At 33.1% G+C, this 25049-nt stretch overlaps 1 protein-coding gene across 1 annotated transcript in view; it reads right to left on the minus strand.

Moving 5' to 3' along the window:
• The window catches only part of LOC113511570 (four and a half LIM domains protein 2), a 217132-nt gene extending 192597 nt beyond the window's left edge, over positions 1-24535 (minus strand). Inside the window, exon 1 of the mRNA XM_052894502.1 lies at positions 24136-24535. Coding sequence (XP_052750462.1) covers positions 24136-24183 — 48 coding nt within the window. The 5' untranslated portion in view covers positions 24184-24535. The remainder of the gene's footprint in view (positions 1-24135) is intronic.
• Between the last annotated feature and the right edge of the window lie 514 nt (positions 24536-25049).

Consider the following 25049-nt stretch of genomic DNA (forward strand, 5'->3'; position numbering starts at 1 on the left):
AAAAAAAAATTGAATTCGAGTCTAAGGTTTCGGACAAGTACTCAATTATTTGCGTTGGTATTTTGACTAACTCATTAAATTCATGAAATTTTTCAATTGTCTTTTAAAGCTTGTAAATAAGTTCAATTAAAAATCGAGATAATAAAATAGTCGATTAAGGTCAGTTAATTTATGATAAAATTTTTTTTTCGTTTAGTAATTAAGGAAAAATTAATAAATGATGAACTAGTCGTTCTCCATTTATTATTTTTTCTTTGGCATTATTAGTATTCGAGTATTGCAAGTACTTTAAACTTGTATTTTGTATATACAGTGTAACCGAACTCTGTTTATTGAGTATTCGAGTACCTGAATAACTATTAGGTGTTCGAGTCAGCATTCGAGTTAACTCGGCACATCACTAACTTACTGATTTTACATGTAGGTATTTTTAATGGATTAAAATGGTAATCCCGCCTGCGCTATCAGTATATGCTGGCATCAGCGATAGATAATAGGTGAGGACGAAGACAGGTCAATTGACCCATGGTAAAGAATTCAACAAGAATTAATCACCATAGTTTCCAGGGGTAATCCCTTTCCGCATGGAAATCGACCTGATACGGTGAATTGTTAGCAATGGGGCTGCTAAAAACCTATAACTAACAATCCCTTTTCCCCCTTTACATAAGTTACGTGGCATATAAAAGTATGTATTCTTTTATATGCCTTAATCACTACATAGTATAAAACAAAGTCACTGTCGCTGTCTGTCCGTCCCTATGTATGCTTAAATCTTTATAACTACGCAACGGATTTTGCAGCGGTTTTTTTAAGTAGATAGAGTGATTCAAGAGGAAGGTTTATATGTATAATACATACATAATATTGTAGAGAAACACTGATATATTTAGAGGTTTCTAATGTGATGTCGTAAATAAACACATTTTTTGCGCTTACATTGCAAACGCTGGCTGAACCCCATGAGATAAATTAAAATAATGTACTACAATATTGTACACCTTAAAAAGGTCAACAAAAAAGTTCGTGATGGTATATGTCTATCTCTTAAGTATAACCCACAATAACATATATTACAGATTTAAAATGCAGGGACATAGCGGTACGGTATTGCATCCGTGCGAAGCCGGGGCGGGTCGATAGTAATATTATAAATACAAAAGTTTGTATTCATGTATCGATGGATATTTATTTCTCTCTCACAAAACAGCTACTGAACGGATTGGAATGAAATTTTGATTCACGCAGGTGAAACCGCGGGATATACATATAGTGCCTTATATCGATTTATACAAGACTCATCTCGATTTACTAATTAAGATTAATTAAACAAAACGTTGATTAACGGTTGACTGACATTTGTATTGTTGTGGGAACAATTAAGTTCATTACACATCTCTTCTAAAGTAACTCATTACTTGTTATAATTATAAATATATTATGGTAAAATTTACATTATAATAATTAAGTCCCCTTAGGCAATGACAAAATATAACAATTGTTTTAAAATATCAAACAATTTAAAGTCCATTTTTCAATGAGTGTTCTAAAAATAATCTATTTGGGTATTTCTGTCCCATTCGTGTTTCAACCGTAAAGCAGTTGTGTTTGCATGGTTGTGTTTCGGTTTGAAGGGTGGGATATGGCGTGAATTTACTGGGTACAGAGGAATAACATCTGAGTCCTCAGGAATGGCAACGGGGGTATCATGGGCGAAACAGTATACTGTTACATCCATGTACAACATATATCTGTTATGTCCATGGTATTGCTCATGGCTATAGGCGACGGTTACCACTTTCCATCAGGTGGGCCATCAGCCTGTTTGCCATTCTAAGTTGTATAAAAAAAATATAACTAAAGATCAGATTTTTATCAAAATAATATCCAAGTCGATTTTACTTTTAAATTGGAATTCCTTCGGTAGTTTTATTAAATGCATGTTCACATGTCATTGCTAATTTTAACCTCAATAAAAATACAACGTGTTTACCACTATGCCATATTAAATTTATAACAGGAAAATTACTACTGCATATCTAGTGTTATGTATACCTATATAAAATGTTTTATAGACGCCCGTTTGTTTGTAAGTCGAGGAGACATAAAATGTATCCGGCGACATGGATTAGGTAGGTACGTAGAGCAATATTGAACGGTATTACAAGTGCCTGGGGTCCATAAATACATATCACAGAGGTACAACGGCCATTTCGGATATATTTTAATAAAAATCTCATGGAATAAATGATTTTTTTTTATACAACTTAGAATGGCAAACATGCTAACGGCCCACCTGATAGAAAGTGATAACCGTCGCCTATAAACATGAGCAGTACTATGGACATAACAGAGTATACTGTTTCGCCCATGACAGCCCCATGCGTTGCCATTCCTGAGGACTCAGGTGTTATTCCTCTGTACTCTGTAAATTCACGCCATATCACACCCTTCAAACCGAAACACAGCCATGCAAACGCAACTGCTTTAGGGTTGAAATACAAAGGGGACATATTACACATTACTTTTTAACCGTGTGGTCCCCGCATAGAATAGGTCTCCTCTTCCTTTCCTGTGGTTGCCGTAAGAGACGATTAAGGGAAACTAATGGTATAGGGATGGACAGCAGTGTCCCTCTTAAAAAAACCTCACTGTGGTTGTCAACTTGCTTGCCAAGCATGACAACTACTGGCAAAATTCTCCTTATGGGGAAGGCTTATGTTCAGCTTTGAAATAATAAATGACTGCAATGATGATGATAAAAATTATCATTAAATTTGATCATTTAATTTAAGGTAAAGGGAGGGAAACGCTAAGGAGAAGGGGGATGTAACTTCTTAAAATATATCACATTAATAATGGTAAAAAAAGGACTTTAGGCCTATAATGTGACATTATAAGCCTAAAGTCCTTTTTTTTACCATTGCTCCGCTCGTCATCGGCAGGGAATTTATTTTCACACCCTGGAGCTAAAACGGTGTACAGTACAGTACGGTTGGGGGAGATGGGATTGTTAGTAATGGAGTTTGACAACCCCATTGCTAGCATTATGCCCTATTAGGTCGACCTCCACGTGGTTCCCCCTGGAAACCAACGTGAACAATTTTTGTTAAATTCGTCACGATGGGCTAACTGACCTGCTTCATCCTTATCTATCATCCTTCACTGGTGCCCCGCCGGTATATACCGATAGCGCGGGCGGGTTACCATTCCATTATAACCCATTGAAAAAAAAAAGTGCAGTACGGTTTCAGAATTTCCTCTCGCATATGTTCAGAATATAGAAAGCTCTTCCCGCCGCGATTTTCCCTAAAGACTACAGCGTGAGGTTCTTCATAAACGGTGTAAGAAGGTTTCTTAAGGGTCGGCAAGAATCGCTCATGTTATCCCTAACGTTGCAGGCATCCATAGACTACGGTAAGTCTGTTTACCATCAGACGGGCCATACATTGCATTCATCTATAAAGCATAGGTATTCAGCTATACATCTCTACAAACTATGGACTTTACAGCGAATATGACACACTTTGATAACTCTAATAACCTCAAATGAGTGGGTCAACCCGCAGATGAGCTGCCCGATAAATCAATTGACATCATTCTATAGTTATAAATATGTTTATAATCCTAAAACGTATTGTAAACAAAATGTATTTTTACCAGAAACACTTTGTACAAAAGTCGTTTGCTTGGGCACCTCTGTTCCATTCGTGTTTCAACCGTGAAGCAGTTGTGTTTGCATGGCTGTGTTTCGGTTTGAATAGTGGGATATGGCAGTGAATTTACTTGGTACAGAGGAATAACACCTGAGTCCTCAGGAATGGCAACGCATGGGGGGTATCATGGGTGAAACAGTATACTCAGTTATGTCCATGGTACTGAATGGTAACCGTCGCCTATAGACATGATTCTATAGGCGGCAGATAAACTTATTATTGCTAACAAGATATCAACCCATTTGATCAAGAGAGGTAACTTTTGATCTATTTAAATTGTGACCGCTTGTTTTACTAAACTATCGTAGGTGTTATTTTGCGAGTTTTCACATAACTTCTTAAACGTTTAGTATTATTACTAAAAGAAGCGGAACTAAACAAAATAATTCTAATCAGCTAACATGAGGCTTTACTTATAATAATTATAAATCATCATCATCATCATCATACCAGCCTTCAACTGCCCACTGTTGAACATAAGTCTCCCACTTATGGGAGAGAACCCTCCTAAAACATCACCAAAGTCCAACCGCGGTTGCCAATCCGCCTACCAAACATGGCAATCACTGGCAAAACCTCCCTATTTGGGAGAGGTCTGTGTGCAGCAATTCGATTGCAGAAACTCGACAGACAGACAGTTGGTACAAATGTACCAAAGAAGGCGACTTTTGTACAAAATCTCACTCTAACATTATTATGTTTTTGATTGTTCAAATCACAAAATTCTCGGTCGATTCTAAAGTGCCATCTGTCTCTAAATTTAAACTTTCCGTTTAGAATTACAACATAATCTTTATTCTAATGATACATGAACTAAATTTATAACACACAATATGGAGAAAATAGAGTTAGAACTACATTAAATTTAGTTCTTAATTGTCAGTAATATGATAGTTTCACTAAAATATCAAATTAAAATTTCTACTTATGAGATCCTCCGAGTCGACCCCATTGTGTTATAATTGACTGTGGGCGGGTTTTTTTTTTAATGGATGACAATGGAATAGAAATAGTAAGCCTGCGCTAACGGTGGTGGGGCACCAGTGAGAGATGATAGGTGAGAATGTGAAAGCAGATTAGTTAGCCCATCGTTCGGAATACGCCTGGAATTCAACACGATGGTTTCCAGGGGGACCACGTGGAGGTCGATCTGATAAGGTATATTGCTAACAATGTGTCTGGTAGTTCATATTGCTAACAAACCCCTACACCCCTCGCGCAGGCTTAGGGGATTATTAGCAATGTCCAACCATTTAGCAACCATTTCATTATCATCCATACAAAAAAAATTGCGTTGTCGGTACTTAAATAATACATAAAAAATAAAATACATTGTCACAGATTATTTATTTATTATACTGTATTAGTGTGATTAGAGAACAATAAAACGATGCATGTCTAATAAACCATACGTTCAGACGTACAGAAAAATAAGAAGTGTCAGAAAAAGCATATATCAAATCGGATATATAATAAATATATAGAAAGGCCTGCTGGCCAAGATGGCAGCACCAACAAGTGTTCAAATTTCTACGTAAATATATTTTACTTCACTCTACTTAAATATTCTAAGTTCACTGAGTAACTTATAAAATCATAGCTATATTTATTTTAGACCGTTTACTCAAAAAAAGTTCGGAATCTCGGTGAAAATTGGAGCACTTGCACAGAATATCTAATAAGTAACTTACCTTACTTATATTTATAGTAAGTATCTATTATATAATACCGTTTATTTATATAGGTACCGCTGTGTGGTCCCAGCATAGAATTGACCACCTCTTTCTTTCTCGTGGGTGTTTTAGAGGCGACTAAGGAGGGCGAGGGATGGGCAGCAGCATCCCTTTAAAAACATCTCCCATCTTACTACTTTTTTTTAATGGGTTGCCAATGGATTTGTTACCCCACCTGCGTTAACGGTATATGCTGGCGGGGGCCCTAACTACGGTTGCCAATCCGCCTGCCAAGCGTGGCAACTACTGGCAGAACCCCTAAGGGGAGGCTTATGTTTAGCAGTGGACAGATAAAGGCTGATATGATGACCTATTATATGAATTTTTTTTTACATAAAAACCCTAATGCATGAATTAGGGTTTTTATTATGTAAAAGATATACTCGTACTATATCTATATTTTTACACACCGTTGATTAGATATGGGAACTTGAGATAGCTGTATTAATACTAGGGATAATGATAGGTTCTGTTAATATCATTGAAAAGGGAGGGAGAGCCATTCTCACCAGAGGGAGATTTTGTATAAAAGTCGTTTGCTTGGGTACCTCTGTCCTATTCGTGTTTCTACCGTGAAGCAGTTGTGTTTGCAAAGCTGTGTTTCAGTTTGAAGGGTGGGATATGGCAGTGAATTTACAGGGTTCAGAAGAATAACATCTCAGTCAGTCCTCAGGAATGGCAACGCATAGGGGGTATCATGGGCGAAACAGTATATTCTCTGTTATGTCCATGGTACTGCTCATGTCTATAGACGACGGTTACCGCTTTCCATCAGGTGGACCGTCGTCTTGTTTGCTATTCTAAGTTGCATAAAAAAATTATATCATAGAAACAGGAATCTTGTCTATTGCATTCTCATTGTATTCTCTGCGACATACAACGACCTTTACATCTGACCCCCTAATATTTGTTCCAATTTTTATCAAATCTCTATCTCATGTAGATATTGTTAGCGATATGCTCCTGCTTAACACTTTTTTTTTTTAATAAAATAGCCAATAATACTCATTTACAATGTAGCTGTCTAAAAGTGAAAGATTTTTTAAAAATTATTTATTTATTATTATTTATTTATTTATTTATTATATTTCTCAGCACAAACAATTAAGGACTTAACATCTATAACTTGCAAAACATTTTAACAATATTATTTGTGGGAGCTGGTGCCTGTACTAGGTATTAAACCTGTATTACAAGTCACCAGGACCCTTACCTCAAACAGTACAAATTATACAAATAAAAACTTTCACAAAAAAAAAAAAAAAAAAGGTGATGGTGAGTACATAAAAAATTCAGATACAGCGCGTATACAAAATAAATAGCTTTCGATATGTATAACATTAAAACAAAAACAAATTATATGCTAGGGTAAATAAGAATGCATTAAAATATAAGTAAAAAAGTGTGACACGAGTTTATGTTATAGAGTGTATGTTATGTATGTGTATTTGTATCTGAACGTGTGACTATATATGAGTATATAAATGGTTAAAAGTATTTTTTTTTTTTTCAGTTTATTCATTATAAATAAAACAATAAATTTCCCTTTTTTATAATATTAGCGTAGAGAAGTGTATAATAGGTACATATATTGAAAGCAAATATGAATAGTTTTTTTTTAAAGGTGGTAATGGAATGATAATACACCATTTATATGCGCTGTCAGTTGTAATGTTATTAAAAGACTTGGGCAGCAAAAATAACTATCTTTAGATGACTCCTTGGTCATTCAAATATACATGGAAATGAAACAGCTGACCAATTAGCAAAAGAAGAGACAAATACTGTTCAAATATGACCAGAACTTTATCGTGGCATGCCTCAAAGCCTAAAGCTTAAACATTTTAAACTTAAAAGCTTAAAAACAGCAAATAATAGCTGGCTTATTACTAGGATTAAATCACTTGAAAACCCTAATTAAAGGGGTTTCAGAAAACTACTCAAAGAAATTAACTGGCTTGAGTAAAAATAATGTGTGTATTAACAAGAGCTTTCGCTGGAGACTGCAAACTAAGTAGGCACATGATCCAACTAGATGTATGCCCAAAAACTGTTTGCAGATTTTGTCACAATAAGGAAGTAATGTCACAGCACATAATTTATGACTGTAGCCCACTCTTACATAAACAATATATCTCTTTTGGAAAATACACTTTATATCATGAGGAGATAAAAAACATTGTTGTTAGGAACATCTTAAAATTCCTATCACTGACAGGAAATTAGCAGCGAACTTTAAAAAGGGCGCGCACTAAAGATCTTAGTGGTCGCAATGTTACAGGTTTTTTTGCTTGAAGCCCGTTTCTAAATAATAATAATAATGCGTTGACGGGTTACCAATCGGTGATGATATTTGAAGGTGAAGAGAGGCCAGTTAGATCATTGTAAGGAATTAACTTTGATGATTTCCAAGGAGAATCGCGCGGAGCTCGATCTGACAGGATATATTGCTAACCTAAATACCAATATTACATTTGATGCGTCTAGTACCTAGACTGGGGTGCTGGGTTTGTTAATAAGGCGGACTACCAGTGCCGTTACTACCAATATACACTATCAGGTCGACATCCAAGTGGTTACCCCTGGAAACCATCGTGTTGAACTCCAAGCGTATTTATCACGATGGGCTAACTAGCCAGCGTTTTCATTCTCAGTTATTATTCAAATCTCTCACTGGTGCCTCACCAGCGTATACCGTTAGCGCAGGCGAGATTACCCCATTGTCAGTTATTAAAAAAAAAGAACCTGAACAGGCAAGCTGCTAAACAGGCTTCCTGTACATTTCGCTAATAAATAAAAAGAAATAATCACGATAATATTTCAATATAGAATCGAGATGGATGAAGACTGTAGGTGCTTTAATGTCTTCGCTTCTGTATGTGTGTGTGTGTGTATCGTTCTCTGTTCTCGATGGCTTATTACATACAAAAAAGTGGTTTTCAGTTAAAACCGCTGACGTTACCAATTTACGTGGTAATTGGAGCGTTCCCAGAAAACATGAAATTGTTTATTAAAATGTTTCACTTATGAAGTCATCTTTACAAGACAAACACCAAAGTCAACCAGAAATTTTAATTAAAAAGAAGAATTATGTATGAATGCGCGGACATTGGAGGAAAATGGATCAAATGCAAAGTAAATGCAATCTAATATGCATGTAATAATACAATTTTCAACGAAGGATAAGGGTCTACATACGATTATATTTTTAAGCAAATTTTATAAAAACGTGGTATGTCTGTTTTTTTTTTATATTAACTTTTGTTACGCAATTTTGAATCGATTTTCACTATAACGTAGTGATTTTATTTTATTTATACCAATGAGGTAGCAAGCAAGCATACGGCCCACTTGATGGTAAGTGGTTACCGTAGCTATGAACGCCTGCAATACCAAAGTGATTACTTTGGTGTATTTTCATAATTCTGTTTGCTATCGCTATTGCTTTACGTCCACTCATTAGAAATATTTCCTCGAGATACGTTTTTAAACAATTTTTTTATACAACTTAGAATGGCAAACAAGCTGCCGACCCACCTGACGGAAAGTGGTAACCGTCGCCTATAGACATGAGCAGTACCATGGACATAACAGAGTATACTGTTTCATCCATGATACCCCCATGCATTGCATTCCTGAGGACTCAGATGTTATTCCTCTGTACCCTATAAATTCACGCCATATCCCACCCTTCAAACCAAACACAGCCATGCAAACAGAACTGCTTCACGGTAGAAACACGAATACGAGTAGAACAGAGGTACCCAAGCAATCGTCTTTGTACAAAGTCTCCCTCTTTTTTCTACTCGAAAATCAAAAATAAAGATAATATTCTGGTTGAATGTTGATCTGTCTGTTATATATTTTGTACTCTCATAAATGTTATTAATTAAATCGTATTTTTATTTTCAATTTTATATTTATCAAAATGTGTCAAATACAAATGTATCATTGCGCTTGCCTTTGAGAATTTTCATTCGGACAGTAACGGAAAATCATTGGTTTGTTTATTTAGCAAACAATTCACTAGAATTGTTTGCTAAATAAACTATATAAATTTATATAAATGTAAATAAACTTATATTAGTAAGGTAGTAGATATTGTCTTTTTGCACTACTGCAGTACACATTACGTTTTCACATATTTATGTTACTTAAATTTTTTTATGTATATCGCCCTTTTGTAAAATACTGTTTATTTCTTTTTTTCTGTTACTATTGCCACAATTTTTGTATATCTTTTGATGCAAATAAAGAGTTTATTTATCTATCGACAAATTTTAGTTCTATATCATACTTCGTTTGTCATGGTTGAAATTACCTTTTTTTTGTCGAGTAAAAAACTGCTTATTGAGAATAAAAATCTACAAAAAGCTCTAAAGTAAAACATTTTTAATCTAATGTACTACCTATGCGGAATTTTTTAAATATCAGTGTACTTACGATGAAGTCTCTTCAGGGCCGTTGCTAGACCCATGTTTAAGGTAGGGCAAATGAACTTTTTGGTAGTGCAAAAGTCATAATTAAGTGACTTCAAAAAAAGCGAATCTGTCTAATTTTCTTAGGGACTTTCATTTTAAAGTAGGGCATTACCCCTCTATGCCCACTCCCCCTTAGCTACGCCCATGAGTTTCTTTTTGTTTTGTGAAGCAAACTTTATTTGTATTCTTTTGTGTGTGCTCGTATGTCAGGCGATACCTTCAAGAATTTAGTTTTAATGTGACAATCCTATTATTATTAGACGATGATGGCGAAGTACATAGGCTATTATCTCTAATCAATAAACATATCCCAGTTACGTGGATGAAGGCTAGAGATATATTTGACTGTTAGCAACAGAACTGGCAGCGAAGTCTCAAAGGAACGTACTCGTAGTTGGACATTGACTTTCCGCATGCCATATTTGGCTGAGGTCATCTGACTGGATCACATATTTAAATACCTATTTATACATATTAGTATAGTCATACACATTTCTAAGTATAGGAATACGTAATTTGTTTGCTAATTGTAAAGGAAAATAGTAAATTAATATATATAGGCTTAAGAATAAATGCTATTAATTTGTAAATGTAGTAAATTTATTCATTTACCTTTATTTTTATGTATTCTAATATATATTGTACCATAAACATAACTAATACTTAAATAACATTACTGAATTTACTGGGTACAGAGGAATAACACCTGAGGTTTAACAAAATTAGAAATTTATATTCATTCTCCATCACATTATAAGGCTCAATATAATCTCAAAAATTCTGTTCTAAATTTAGACTGTGATCGGACGGAATTGCTATTGAATTGACACTTTTTTGTAAATTAGTAACTATATAACACATCATAGGCATAATACTACTTATTAATAAATTACACACACACACGCACGAATGTTCGAACGCACGCACGCTCGCACACACGCCCGCACGCACGCAGGATCGCAGGCACGCACAAACGCACGCACGCCCGCACGTACGCACGCTCGCTCGCTCTCTGTCCCAGATTTCATCAGAATGATGAATGACATCTACCCATATTGACTGACCACCTTACAGGAACGCTTACTTTAACGCTTTTAATTTGAATTTGTGTTCCCATTTTACATTTTATAAAAATAGTAAATGTATACCAAATTTCATAGTGATTGATTAAACCGTTATGGCGCTATGAAGTAACAAACAAACTCACTTTCACATTTATAATATTAGTAACGATTAATGAAGTAATTAAAATTGCTAAATCAATTATAAAGTAAGCATTGTATACATAATTACAAAGTAAATACCGAATCAAATATGAAATCCGTCGCAAGAATAAATCATTTTGAAGTAATGTCGCTATTTCACAAAGTACTTACGTTTATTAGTTAATATTCATATCATGTTCAGATATGCTAATATGTGAAGTTTGTTTGTCTGTTTGTGGACCAAACAAACGGTTGCCGATCCCGAAATATACGTCTAAGATTATATGGTTTGTTTAAATTGCTAACCAAGGACCTAAGTAAGGTAGTAACTTCAAACAAACGAAACTTTGTAGTGAAATATAATTTCTAGCCAATTTCAGAATAAAAGGTTTTTTATCGATTTTTTTAATTTTTTATTCGTCTATATTTTATAATCCTTTATAATTTTGATAATCCTTTTAATTGATAGAATTTCCTTCTCTCGTGCTGACTTTAAATTAATTTTATAATAATTGAAACTTTTGCGGAGCAAAATTATACTACCCACTGATTTAAAATTATTTTCAATCATTGAACACTTCCAATAATATCGAAGTACCTAATGTCAATTATTACAAAATAAGCAACAAAGATGCATGATGGACTAATCGTTAAATGTTACCAGAAACTTTTGAGTACGTAAAAACAATTTAATAGTCCGTTAAAATGTGTAAAATATATTTAAAAATATCTATATAATAACAGTGAATTGCTAAATAGTTTGTAAAGCGTAAAACTCTAAAACAACTGAAGCAATTCAGCAAATTTTTATTTTCAACATTTGTTTAAGTTCGAGGAAGGTTCTTGTGATGAGAAAAATTGGAAAAAATTCCCGGAACAATGTAAAACGTAAACCCTATTTCTCTCTCCCACATCATTGGACTGCTACAATTCGATAGTTTTGACAGATCGACATCTGTTGAACTAGTTATTACTATAATAATCATGGCAAAACAAAAATTATAACTTTAAGCTAAATTTAGATCCGAGCCCATAGTGATTCGCCTTTAGATTAGCAATTATATGGTATCATAGTTCTAATGACTTGCTAGTAATTAATATAGATCTTACTGTCGACTGGAAATCGTAATTATGACTGTCAGTGCATCGACCGCCACACACTGACTCACTCGAAGTGGCGGAATAGATGTGATTTAATAACTTTTATAATAATACTCGCAGAATTCTGTAGCTATATATATATGTATATATATGTTAAAATACACTCTATGGTATAGTCGTTTTGTACAATTGTCGTTTATTTATTTATAACAATTATGCAAATTGTTTATCGTCGATGATAATAAAAGTATATATAGGTAAAGATGAAGTAAAAGATGTATACGAAAATAAAAGTCCTTTCTTAAGGAACTTAATGCGCTAATATATATATGTATAATACATAAGCTATATATATATATATATATACATCTTTTACTTCATCTTTACCTATATATACTTTTATTATCATCGACGACAAACAATTATGCACCTAATGTAATGTATTTAAAGTTTACATTTATGTGGACAAATCCTGAACCTTTCCATTGACCTTTCCTTCCTACCATAGCGGCCAGGTGACGTAGTATAGAGTTCTCTTTTATTGCTGTGTTATGTTTTGTATATTTAATCATTTCTAACGACGTAATGGGGATAAAAAAGTGGTGACGCATTGGACTTATCATCATCATCATATCAGTTTTTAACTGTCCACTGCTGAACAAAACCCTCCCCCTTGAGGGGTATTGTTTGTAGTTGCCACGTTTAGCAGGCGGATTGGCAACCGCAGTTAGGCTTTGGAGATGTTTTAAGAGGGACGCTGCTATCCCATCCCTTGCCCTCCCTTAGTCGCCTTTTACGACACCACGGGAAAGGAAGGTGGCCTATCTATGCCGGGACCACACGGCTATTGGATTTATAAATCGTAACAATTTTTTTTATACCACTGAGGTGGCAAATGGGCATACGGCCCACCTGATGGTAAGGGTTGCCGTAGTCTATGAACGCCTACAATACCAGGGGTATTACGCGTTGCCGACCCTGAAGAAACGTCTTGTATGATTTATTTGTTTATTCATTGTACATAAACCTACGTGGTTTCTGAATGCTATTGTAACATAATTTCTGTAACTTGTAATTTTATTGATAATAAAAAAAAAATTGTCAGAAACTATCGTTAAAAAATTATATGTTCGCTTTGTAAGTTCGCTTTGTAAGTTATATAGAACTATGAGTTACTAGTACATTATTGTAAACGTTATTCACATTTTACAAATCAACTGTTCGATCGAAGGCCCAGTTAGTTCTAGCAGCCGTCGAACTTGTGGAATAATTTAACGAGTGGTGTTCGCGATGGCATATCATGTCATAGAAGTAAATTCCGTGGTTTCGCCCGCACGGAAACCGGTATCACTATTACCCAGGATAATACCGGTTTATGTATAACAAGAAAATACAATATTCAAATAAGGCTTTTATTAGTGAGTGTAAAAAAGGCAAGAGATTTTTGTTGTATTATTAAATTTTTAATACAATAACGGTAGGTAGGAAACTACCTGTTACCGCAACCTGTAAACATCTGCACCATCATAGATATGGCAAGCGAATTGCTGACCTTATAGGAACCTTTTAATACCTTTCTTAACTCTGACTTTTTTTGCAAGCAATGTTTAACACATATGTGTGTATATATGTTGGGGACTCAGATTACTCTTTCAAAATTCAAAATAAATGGAAATAGTATTTATACAATTACAACTACATGACCACGACATATGGTATACCATACCACACATTTTTTTTTTAATGGATGATAATGGAATGGTAACCCCACCCGCGCTATCGGTATACACCGGCGGGGCACCAGTGAAGGATGATAGGTGCGGATGAAGTAGGTCAGTTAGCCCATCGTGACGAATTCAACAAGAATTGTACACGATGGTTTCCAGGGGGAACCACGTGGAGGTCGACCTAATAGGGCATATTGCTAGCAATGGGGCTGTCAAACTCCATTGCTAACAATCCCTTTCCCCCCAATATAAATATATTACACGTGTATACGTAGTGTTTGGGTGGCAGAAGGACATAAGCTACTTTATCCCGGTTAAGAAACATATTTCTCTCTCTTATAAAAGCTCTCAATATTTGACAGATATCGCATATCTTGGTCGTCATATATCTGTCAATAAGACATATTTGTTCTCTTGTACGTTTCGTCAACATAGTCATCAGCAGCCACATAGACGTCTCAAAAATTCCTTCATACCTAAGAACAAGGAATTACATAGAAGGAATGATAAAATAAAAACTGTAAATCCTATAGTTACCTCCTTTCTTCTTATGCAAATACAATTAGTAAAAAGAGGACGAAAGATACACCATCAGTTGTTATTTTTCTCAATCCATACCAGGCTAAGTGTATAAAAAATGTTTGATATGTCAATTATTTGTCAATAACAAATTTTACATTACTAGATTATATATTAGATACAGTTTATGTAGAAAGTATGCAAGCAGGTTGTATCTGAATTTGGTAGGGTTATACGGCCGTATAACATTTTCTATACACTAACCTGCTATGAATTGACAATTTTATCACTTATTCTATGTAATTACTTGTTCTTAGCTTTATACTCGCTATATATAAAATAATAATAATAAAAAAAAAAACATCCGTTTCCACCTTAAAAAGATGCGCTAGACCGTAACACCCTCTTCTAGCGTCCATAGACTACAGCAATCATAACTACAGAATACATACATACAGAATTAACCATGATAGTTTCCAGGGGGAGCCGCGAGGAGGTCGACCTGGTTGGATATATTGCTAGCAATGGGATTCAAAGTCTCCATTACTAACAATCCCTTTCCCTCCTATAATATTAAGTTAATAAATACTTGATAAAGCATCTTTGAAATTTCGTTTAATAATAATACATAAACTACACTAGTTACATAGATTACATAATGGTCACGCCTTTAATAATTATAATTTCTTAAAAGCATTATTTGAACTATAGTTTTTCTATTGCTGCGTAACAGGTTCACTGGGCTCACAGGATATTTTTCTGTCTTTTGTCTGTTGTTTTGATTTATTATGCATACATAAACATACATACATACATATGTATGTAAATATTGAGGGATGTATTAGTAACAAAAATTTGTGTTTAATTTTCTGTTTGTCTTAAGGTTGACTGTTAGAGAACGCCGTTAGGTGTTAGGTCCACCATATATGTATACACTTACTTATATAATTAAGCATTTAAGTTTAAATAAAGTAAATAAACTAACTTATAAATATACAAATGTAAAACCGGTAAATCGTAATTAATGATAATTGAGTTAAATTTGCAAAAAATTGCAATTATACTAAAAGGTTATACAAATCTTTCAGTTTATGAGGTTTTTAAATCGGCCTACTAAGGCGGTCAACAAAGTAATACAGCAGGATAAATTTAAACAGCTAAGAGTATATTTGGACATACATTAATAGAGTTCCGTATGTTTAATTTTTTACTAACGATGTTTTTAAGTTTTATAAGTTTCAAATATAAAGTAACTTATTAAAAGTAGTAACAATTTTATAAAAAAATATTTATCTCGTAAAAAACTACTTGTTATAAAATATATATTTTCCATGTTTTTCCATACCTCTATAAAAGGGATTATTTTTGAGATTATATTTGAATGTTTTGAGTGAGAAAATTAGGTTATTATTTAATTCATTGTCTCTGTATACGTCTTTTTAGGGTCGTTATTTTTTTCACCTGAAAAGTCGAAAGATCGGACACTTTGTGTACATCACTAGCATTTGTTCCTCTCTATGAATGTCAATCTTTTTATAAATATTTATTTATTTACTCTTTATTAAATCACTTAAAGAGTACAAAAATGTATGTATATATTACACTTAACTACAAAAAGCGATCTTATTGCTAAAGCAATATCTTACAGACAACTTTTGGTTAGAAGAGAAAAGAAAAACACACATCATCATGAAGATTAAACCAAACTAGCCGGATGTAATGTTCAAAATGACGTCATAGGAAATAGACAGACAAAATTAAAAGGGTTCTTACTAAATTACTCGGGAACACTAAAAATGTTATCGACAGATGACCTCCTTTCGTTTAAAAAGCAAGTATAAAAATAAAGAGTGGCGATAACAATTATAATTGTCTTAATGTGCATAACGTTCCAAATGTAAACAAGGTTATTAAAGTTGCAATCAGAATTTGCATATTCACTTACTGGTGGCAGAGCACACAAGTTAATGACACGAAGAGATACGTGTGTATTACATTAACACATTTAGCATCTCATTTTTATACTTACATTTTGTGTATTTATCTATATATATATATATATATATATATATAAATTAATGCCACTTTTCGTTGTAATTTTATAACTCACGAACCGGCTCACCTACCCAAACCAAATGTTTAAGCTTTGTTCGGACTATTTAGTAGATGGTTTATGTGAAGTTTGCACAAAATCGGTCGAGCGGTTCTTCATTTATTACATTTTTTGTAACAAATGAATTCAATATTAATAGGCGTATTATTTTGTTAATGGGGATTTTTGTGTCAAATTCAAACTTTTTTTAAAATGGGGATTGGGCTGTCAATTTGTAACTTTTGCAGTGTTGACAGTACAAGCATGTTGTTATGTCGTACATGCGGTCATTTCATTTTGGACGTGCTTCGATTAAAGCAAATTGTCAGCGATATTGATGTTGTTAAATTATTATTTTTTATTATTTTACTTTATACGTAGCTAAGTACGTACCAGGCCGCTAGTACACTTATAAAATTAAATTGTGTTCAAAAAAAAAAAAAAGACTTCAATTCAACTCATCTTTATTCAAATAGATTTACAAGCTCTTTTAAATTGTCACTTTGTTTTTTAAATCTATTGCAGGAGTCGAAAAGTTATCTGCTGAGAAGAGGCCGCAAGTAAGTCAAGAGTTAATCTCTGTTATTTTAACACATATATGTAATTTATTTAAATGTATTATGTCTAAAATTATATGGTGAATAATAAGTCCGTGCGTTATCGATTAACACCAGATCCAAAATATTCTTCAGTATCTTAGTACAACATTCGTTGCAAAACCAATTATTAAAACTGCTGATCCGACTTTGATAAAACTTCTATAGGATCAATTTGTAAGTATATCCGTTTAGATAAGAAAATGTCGAAATCGGTTCACAACTGACGGAGTTATGAGGTTACAAACATAAAATAATACAACCGAATCGAGAACTTTCTGCTTTCTGACGTCGAATGAAAACAAAGATTTCATGTCGAAACGCTGATAGGTGACGTATAAAAATGAAAAATAATTTATAAAATATTTATAAATAAAAAAATTATATTCATTGTTTCTATAATTTTTGTTAATTTTTTTTCATCTGCATATGTTACGTTTTTTTTTCAACTATGCGCCTTAAAAAATTAATCTGCAATTTTGGGATTATATTTTATTTATATATGTCTTTATAATTTATTTTAACACAGTGATAAAACATAAAAATATAACAGAGGTAAGTAAATGTACAAAGGCGAGCTCGACTCTAAAAGAGTTCTCTTAGAATGGTGTACAATATTGCGACAATTTTGAAACAAAAACAACTAGACCAACTTAAGTTTATATATAACTAATTATATCATATTTAATAATTTTTATTTCTTTAATTAACATGAGAAATATTTTTTTGGGCAATTGTGTAAACTGTACTTTATTATAAACCTTAAAGCTGATATAAAAACATTACAAGGACTCTTCAACTGTGACGGTGACGTCATACAAGGGGACAGCCAGCAGGTGGCCGCCGTATTCAGGGACACTAAATTGTATTGTCCTTCATGTATTTGTGAAGTGCCATCCTTGACTTGAATAAAAATAATATACCGATTTGATTATACTGTATCGAATATATAAAAACAAAACGTATTAAGCACCATTTTATGATTTCACAAAACAGTAAATAAAAAAAGGCGAAACGAAACGAAGAGGCAAATGAGTATTATTTTTGTCAATCGACTTTCTCGATTTTTCGACTCGGGTTTGCGATTTGGTTGTATTTGTTTTAAAAATATGTAGTATATATAGTATTTACCAGAGGGAGACTTTGTACAAAAGTCGATTGCTTGGGTACCTCTGTCCCATTCGTGTTTCAACCGTGGGATATGGCGTGAATTTACTGGGTACAGAAGAATAACATCTGAGTACTCAGGAATGGCAACGCATGGGGGGTATCATGTGTGAAACAGTATACTCTGTTATGTCCATGGTACTGCTCATGTCTATAGGCGACGGTTACCACTTTCCATCAGGTGGGCCGTCAGCTTGTTTGCCATTCTAAGTTGTATATAAAAAATAGTGTATACAGACTATATATCGTCATAGTCGTAGAATACTGACGGATCTGACAAATATTACATATAAAGATCCGTCAGTATTCTACGACTATGACGATATAGAGTCTATATAGATACAACATCTTTGACTTTATGTCATTGTATAGTTTGACGAATAATATATATCTAATCGCTGCATGTTTTTTTTACAAATGCAATGAAGAATATCCCCTTTATTCGATAGATGAAAAGTTGATAGTAAAAATAAATAAATAAATAAATAAAAATAAAATAGAACCATTGTCATCGACTTATTATATATATATATATATATATATATATATATATATATATATATATATATATATATATATATATATATATATATATATATATATATATATATATATATAAAGGAAAGGCTATATGTTTTAGATCAAAGAGGCGCTTAATACATTTTGTCTTTCCAGCGTCATATGTAATGACCGCCGTAACAAATATAAGATCCATTTTGATTCTCTATAGTCCAAATTTATAAAAAGAACTGTTTGCAATTACTAATCCTTTGATTTGATGAAGGGTCCTGTGGTTTACCCTCCATTTTTGTTGTTCGGTTTTGTCATAACGCTGTAAGCATCGATATCTTTTCCCATATGTAATTTCCAAAGTATTACATTAGGTCTTGTTTTTTTATTTCCACTGAGAAGTATGTAAAAATTGTGTTTTAATTTTGACAGCAAACAATTATTATTTTTGAGATTTGACACTGTCTCTAACTCCTAACTCTTATCTGTATAATTAGAATATCATAGAAAAGAGTTTAGAATACTATAATCTATTTTTTTTTTGTAATTTATAAACAAACATTCCAACGAATATTACTATTTAATAAATAGTTTCTTTTTCTATCTAGAAACTTTAAATATTACAGTAAAATTTTCTAAAGTTAATATGGTATTAACTATATACTAATAAAGTTCCCTCACTTATAATATTTATTTATTTTTTTCTAATTTAATTTTTTAAAGTTAATATACAATAAATAAAAAGTGTCTCAGAAGAAAGTTTATATTATTAAAAAAAGTCCGTAGAAGTTTAATCAGGACTGTGTGAAGGCCAGTTTATGTCGCATCTTCTGGAGATCAATTTGCTAAGGAAAATTTCATGTACTGTTGGCAGAGACCTATTGGACGTATGTGAGGTGCCTCATCTTGCTAGAACCATGTTCTTTGGTTACAGCGGGAGAAGTTTTGCAGTTCTGGCTCCAAAAAATTGTCTAATATTTCCACATAACGCTTTGAATTTACTGTAACTGCATCTCCTCTCGCACCCTTAAAAAATTAAGAGCCAATAATTTCTCAAAAGTTTTGCAGTTCTGATACCAAAAAATTGTCTAACATTTGCACATAACGCTCTGAATTTACCGTAACTGCATTTCCTCTCGCACCCTTAAAAAAGTAAGGGCCAATAATTCCTCACGCCGACATCGCAGCCCCTACAGTCACTTTTGGTAAATCAAGTGGCCTCTTACGCTTGTGTTTCGAATTCGTTGCGCCGCAGTAGCGGCAGTTTTGTTTATTTACGTGCCCATTAAGGTGAAAGTGAATTTTATCCGAAAACAAAATGTTGTTGAACGTCGAGAAGCGCTCTATTGTCTGGTTTACAGTCAAGCCTATGACTGACATCCTGAAGTACTAATTCTTGCACCAATTGAATTTTGTATGGGTGCGGTTTATTCAATTTTTTTTTTACAACACAGGGGGCAAACGTGCATGCGGTTACCTGATGGTAAGTGACTACCGCCGTCACCATGGTCACCCACAACACCTATGGCATTGCAGGTGTGCTGCCGGCCTTTTAAAAGGGAATATGCTCTTTTCTTAAAGGTTATGCGGTATAATGCATATTTAAAGCACTTGCGCGCTTCCGAACTGAAAGATTCGGATTCTCACGAATAGACTCTCCACGTTTTCTGCCATTTTTTATGACCTTGGCCGCTTAGATTTTGGTTTTTTTAGTGTTCAACCGGTCTCTTCAAATTTTCTGATGCATTTTCTAAAGAGAGAAATGCTTGATGCATCATTTATGTGACGAAAATTTCAAATTCTGCAAAATCTTTTATGCGCTATAGTCACTGAATCACCGTATTTGTAAAACAACCGTATGCACAGCGTACATTCCGCTCCTGAGAAATACTCTATAGCGACTAAATTTCCAAGAGTTGTCCTATCTACTGGCTTAATCCCTGCGCCCCTCACATTAGATGCGTTCATAGAGTCAGCTAAAGAAATATAAACTTTTTTGAGAAATACGCGTAGATTTTGCAAATAGAAAACCATAGAAACAGATCATTTTTGGAATGTCAAAATCGTATCCAATTTATAGTTAATTTTAAATACCGGAACAAACATACAGGTAAAATAAACAAAAATTCAAAAAAAGTTTTCTTTTGGTTTCTACTGACTTTATTAAGATCATTTACATCATTTTATCTTAAAGATCTCCTATTCACATACATCATCTGGTTTTATTATTATATATACAAATGCTCATCTATAGGCGACGGTTACCATTTTCCGTCAGGTGGGCCATCAGCTTGTTTGCCATTCTAAGTTGTATAAAAAAAAAAAGAAATAAATAAAAAAAAATCTTGGTATAATAGGCACGTACTGAATTACTTATGTATTTTGTTTATAGAATATCTTAAATTGTTATCATCAGATATTATCTGTTTATATAAAGACAATTACCCTGAGTAGCAGTCGAAATCAACGCTTCATCGTCTACATATAAATATTTATATATTTGTAATTATATACCTATTTTGTCATAACGATAATAAATTGCTTAATGTAAAATAATTTTGTTATTCCTTCTATATTCTTCAGTTTTCTTTTTACTTTATAATGTTCAAAAACGTGCCTACAAACACTTAAAAGGCCGGCAACGTACAAGTAACTCCTTTCGTGTTACAGGTCGTCATAGTCGTAGAATACTGACGGATCTATATATGTAATATTTGTCAGATCCGTCAGTATTCTACGACTATGACGAGGTGTTTATGGACGATAGTAGCCGCTTTACATCAGCTGGGCCGTCTGCTTGTTTGCCTCCCCAACAATAAAAAAAAAAACTTTACCAATATTATAAATGTGAAATTGAGTTTGTTTGTCATTATAAAATTTGACATATTACGTATATTTGGGGTGGAGAAGAGCATAGTAGATCCTTACTAGATTACCTTTTACCCCATACAATCATTTTAAATGTTTCATTGTCCATTATAATTTAATATAAATATAAGGTTATAAAAAAAAAATTACAAGGTGCTCAGGCGGACTAAGGTATTCCTTGTTGGGATTTCTTCCAGTCAATCTTGAGAACCCGAAATGAGAAAGTATCTATAGGGTTTGTTAAACATAACATGTATGGTGCATAAATAAGAAATAATAATTAATAGCTATATAATTAGTAATTAAACATAAATATAAATAAATACAAATCAATATATAGATATATACAAATAAATATATATAAATAAATATATATAAACATAGAATAACTAATATGTATGTACCATATAAGTAATGGTTAAATGTATGGTAAAATCTTTTTGTTTGAGCACTGAAGGCATGAACGGTCTGCGCCATTCTAATGTAGAAGTTCCAAAATCTAGCAGTTTACATTGTAAAGGATTTGTTTATGCTACAAAAAATGGATCTGCAATAAATGCTTTACTCATACACGTACGAACTAACTAAGAAAGACAAGAAATTAATTTGTTCCATTTACGGACGGCGACGTGCAGTCTTCAAATACATTTAAACTTGAAGGTTAAAAAATACTGTGAATAGTAACTTGGAAAGTAAAAATATAATAGATATCTAATACTAGTAACGGCCCCGTTTCGCAGAGGTAGATATAATTTTCTAAAATAGATGCAAAAAAAAATTCTGTTACGATTTACCAGTTTACAGAAGCAATTAAAAAATTATAAATATTTCCGATTTATAATTTAAAAGATGTTTTATAATGAATTTAAATTCTAATAATAGTACGAGTTACAGATACTACTAAAAAGTAGAAAAGAGTAGTAAACTAAAGAGTACTACTATAAACATTAGTAGCTTTTAATTAAAAATTTTTATGACAGTTGAAAAAGAATCTAATTGGATGAATCACTGTTGTTAGCTATGAGAGCACGTCTTAAACAATCATTCGCCGACATTTAAAATTCTTATCAAAAGACATTTACGGATACTCAAAGGGTAGAATTGGGTACTAATAATAATGACACTTCTATTGTATATTGTTTAATGCTTGTAAATATATTAAAATCAGAGATTCTTATTACGTTCTTAAGATCTTCATAAATAGCTTATAATATTATAAGTAATTTACTATTACGCAGTATAAAACATATTATTTATTTTTATTTATTTATTCTTTATTGACCACATTACAAAAAAATATCTAGTACAAAAGGCGGACTTAATACTATATAGCATTCTCTCCCAGTCAACCTTTGGCAAAACTGAAATTTAATTATGCGGTGAAAAAATTGAAAATTGTTGCAAATAAATATTTACACGTACGTATCGATATACTTACAAATAACAACACATACAATGGAGAATTATTAGAAACTATTAAACGTAGATAAAAAAAAAATTATTTGAATTAAGAATAGATTGAATAAACTAGTGTAATCAATACCGTCAAATCAAACCGGTTTGGTTTAAAATAAAAATCCAGTTTAATCCTTCTAGACTAGATACAGTTAATTTATATTTCAAATCTATATTAATCTAATTATTTTCTCTGTAATAAAACAACCATTAGATTAACATAACTGTTTATACTTTAATCGATTTGTTTTAAATATCTTAAAATTTTTAATTAATGTAATCGCTTGAGAATTTACAAATTATGAAAACAAGGATTTAAAAGTTTCATATTAGATTTTGTATATTTACGTAAGCAGCAATACTTTATCAATGTACAAAATATTTTTTTAAAGATATAAACACGTTTACAGTCTACATATTTATATTGTTTGTTTAGAAGCAAATTAAAAATTTATATTAAAGAAAAAGCCAGAGATAGAAACAGCAATAACATGCCATTAAGTTCTATTGTAAGATAGCTACTATCACTGAACAAGATAATAAATGTATACAAAGAAAAAAGAAAGTTGAAACTAATTTGCTACTGCATGCAGGTAAAATTAAATCTGCACATGTACACGTAAGAGATAGCAATAAATGTATATCTATATGACTGCACATCGATGATCTACTTTCACATCAAATAAAAGCAACAATAAAAAACATTAACATCTAGATGTAGAAACTGATGTACAAGAAATACTGTAATACCAATTCATAAATAAAAAGCGAATCAATCAAAATCATGCATATTATTTGCAAACCTGAGATTCGAGACATTCGCGTGCTTATAGCTAAGACGAAATCTTCTAAACATGTCCTGACACCTCTCTTTTATTCATCATTCTCTCTCTTTTCTTCCGGATAAAGTTTGACAGCGCAACAAACTTGACTAGAACATTTGTAACTCTATAGAAATCACTTACCGTCTCAGAGAATGCATTCTTGGGTTTCCGTGTTGGTGTGCCGTTCATCGTGGCCACTTTAGAAAACAAAAAAAAAAAAAAACAAACAAGATAACAACCAATTGGATTGCACCAAACTTTTCACGAACACTTGTAGAGTTCACTAGCTGTCAAACTTAAACACCGGACTTCGCAAGTTTACTGTTAATCTCAGTGGACGAAGCATTTGCAACAGCGAGATTTCTCAGTAAAAACCGTCGCAGTGCAGATACGTGGGTTGTTTTGCTTGTGCCACTTAATTTAATCGATGACTTCATGCAATTATTTACTGATAAGTTATCGAGAAGTGTGCAGAAACTTGTTGCCGGTCGGAGGCAAGCGAGGCGAGGAGTCTGTTCCGCGGCGGGAATGTGACTGGCTTTGAACTCGCTCTCGCGTTCGCTTACAATGAAGGTGCGCTCTAAGCCGGCACGAACGCCGCGCGGTGCCTGCATTTTTTACCACTCGGACAATGGGCTAACAATTTAGAGGTTATGTTTTGAATGCACGCGGAACCGCCCGCACCAAAACTGGTAACGGAGGATTTGTTATGCCTTTTTTTTCTCATTCCCAATGGAGGGCTCGACAAAAAACTTAGAAGATTCCAATTTGATTAAAACATTATAAAAACTAAGTAATTCTGCATGAGCAACTTGCTTATTGCCATTCATGCGTTTACTTATTACAGCTGAGGCGCACATGATTCACTTAAGAAATGTTTACACTCTATATTTAGTCGACGCGGTTAATCTTGAGCTGCGCCTGCGCAGGTGACGTCACCAGTTGACAGCACTTTTATCAATATATAGATGAAAACATTAAACTTTAAAACCTGTCTAATACGAGTTTTGTTAATTTATGGTAGCAATAAATCATGAATTTCCAATAATATTAAA

The sequence above is a fragment of the Galleria mellonella genome, unplaced genomic scaffold (genome assembly GCF_026898425.1).
Source record: "Galleria mellonella isolate WM207_F2 unplaced genomic scaffold, CSIRO_AGI_GalMel_v1 utg213, whole genome shotgun sequence".
Lineage (NCBI taxonomy): Eukaryota > Metazoa > Arthropoda > Insecta > Lepidoptera > Pyralidae > Galleria > Galleria mellonella.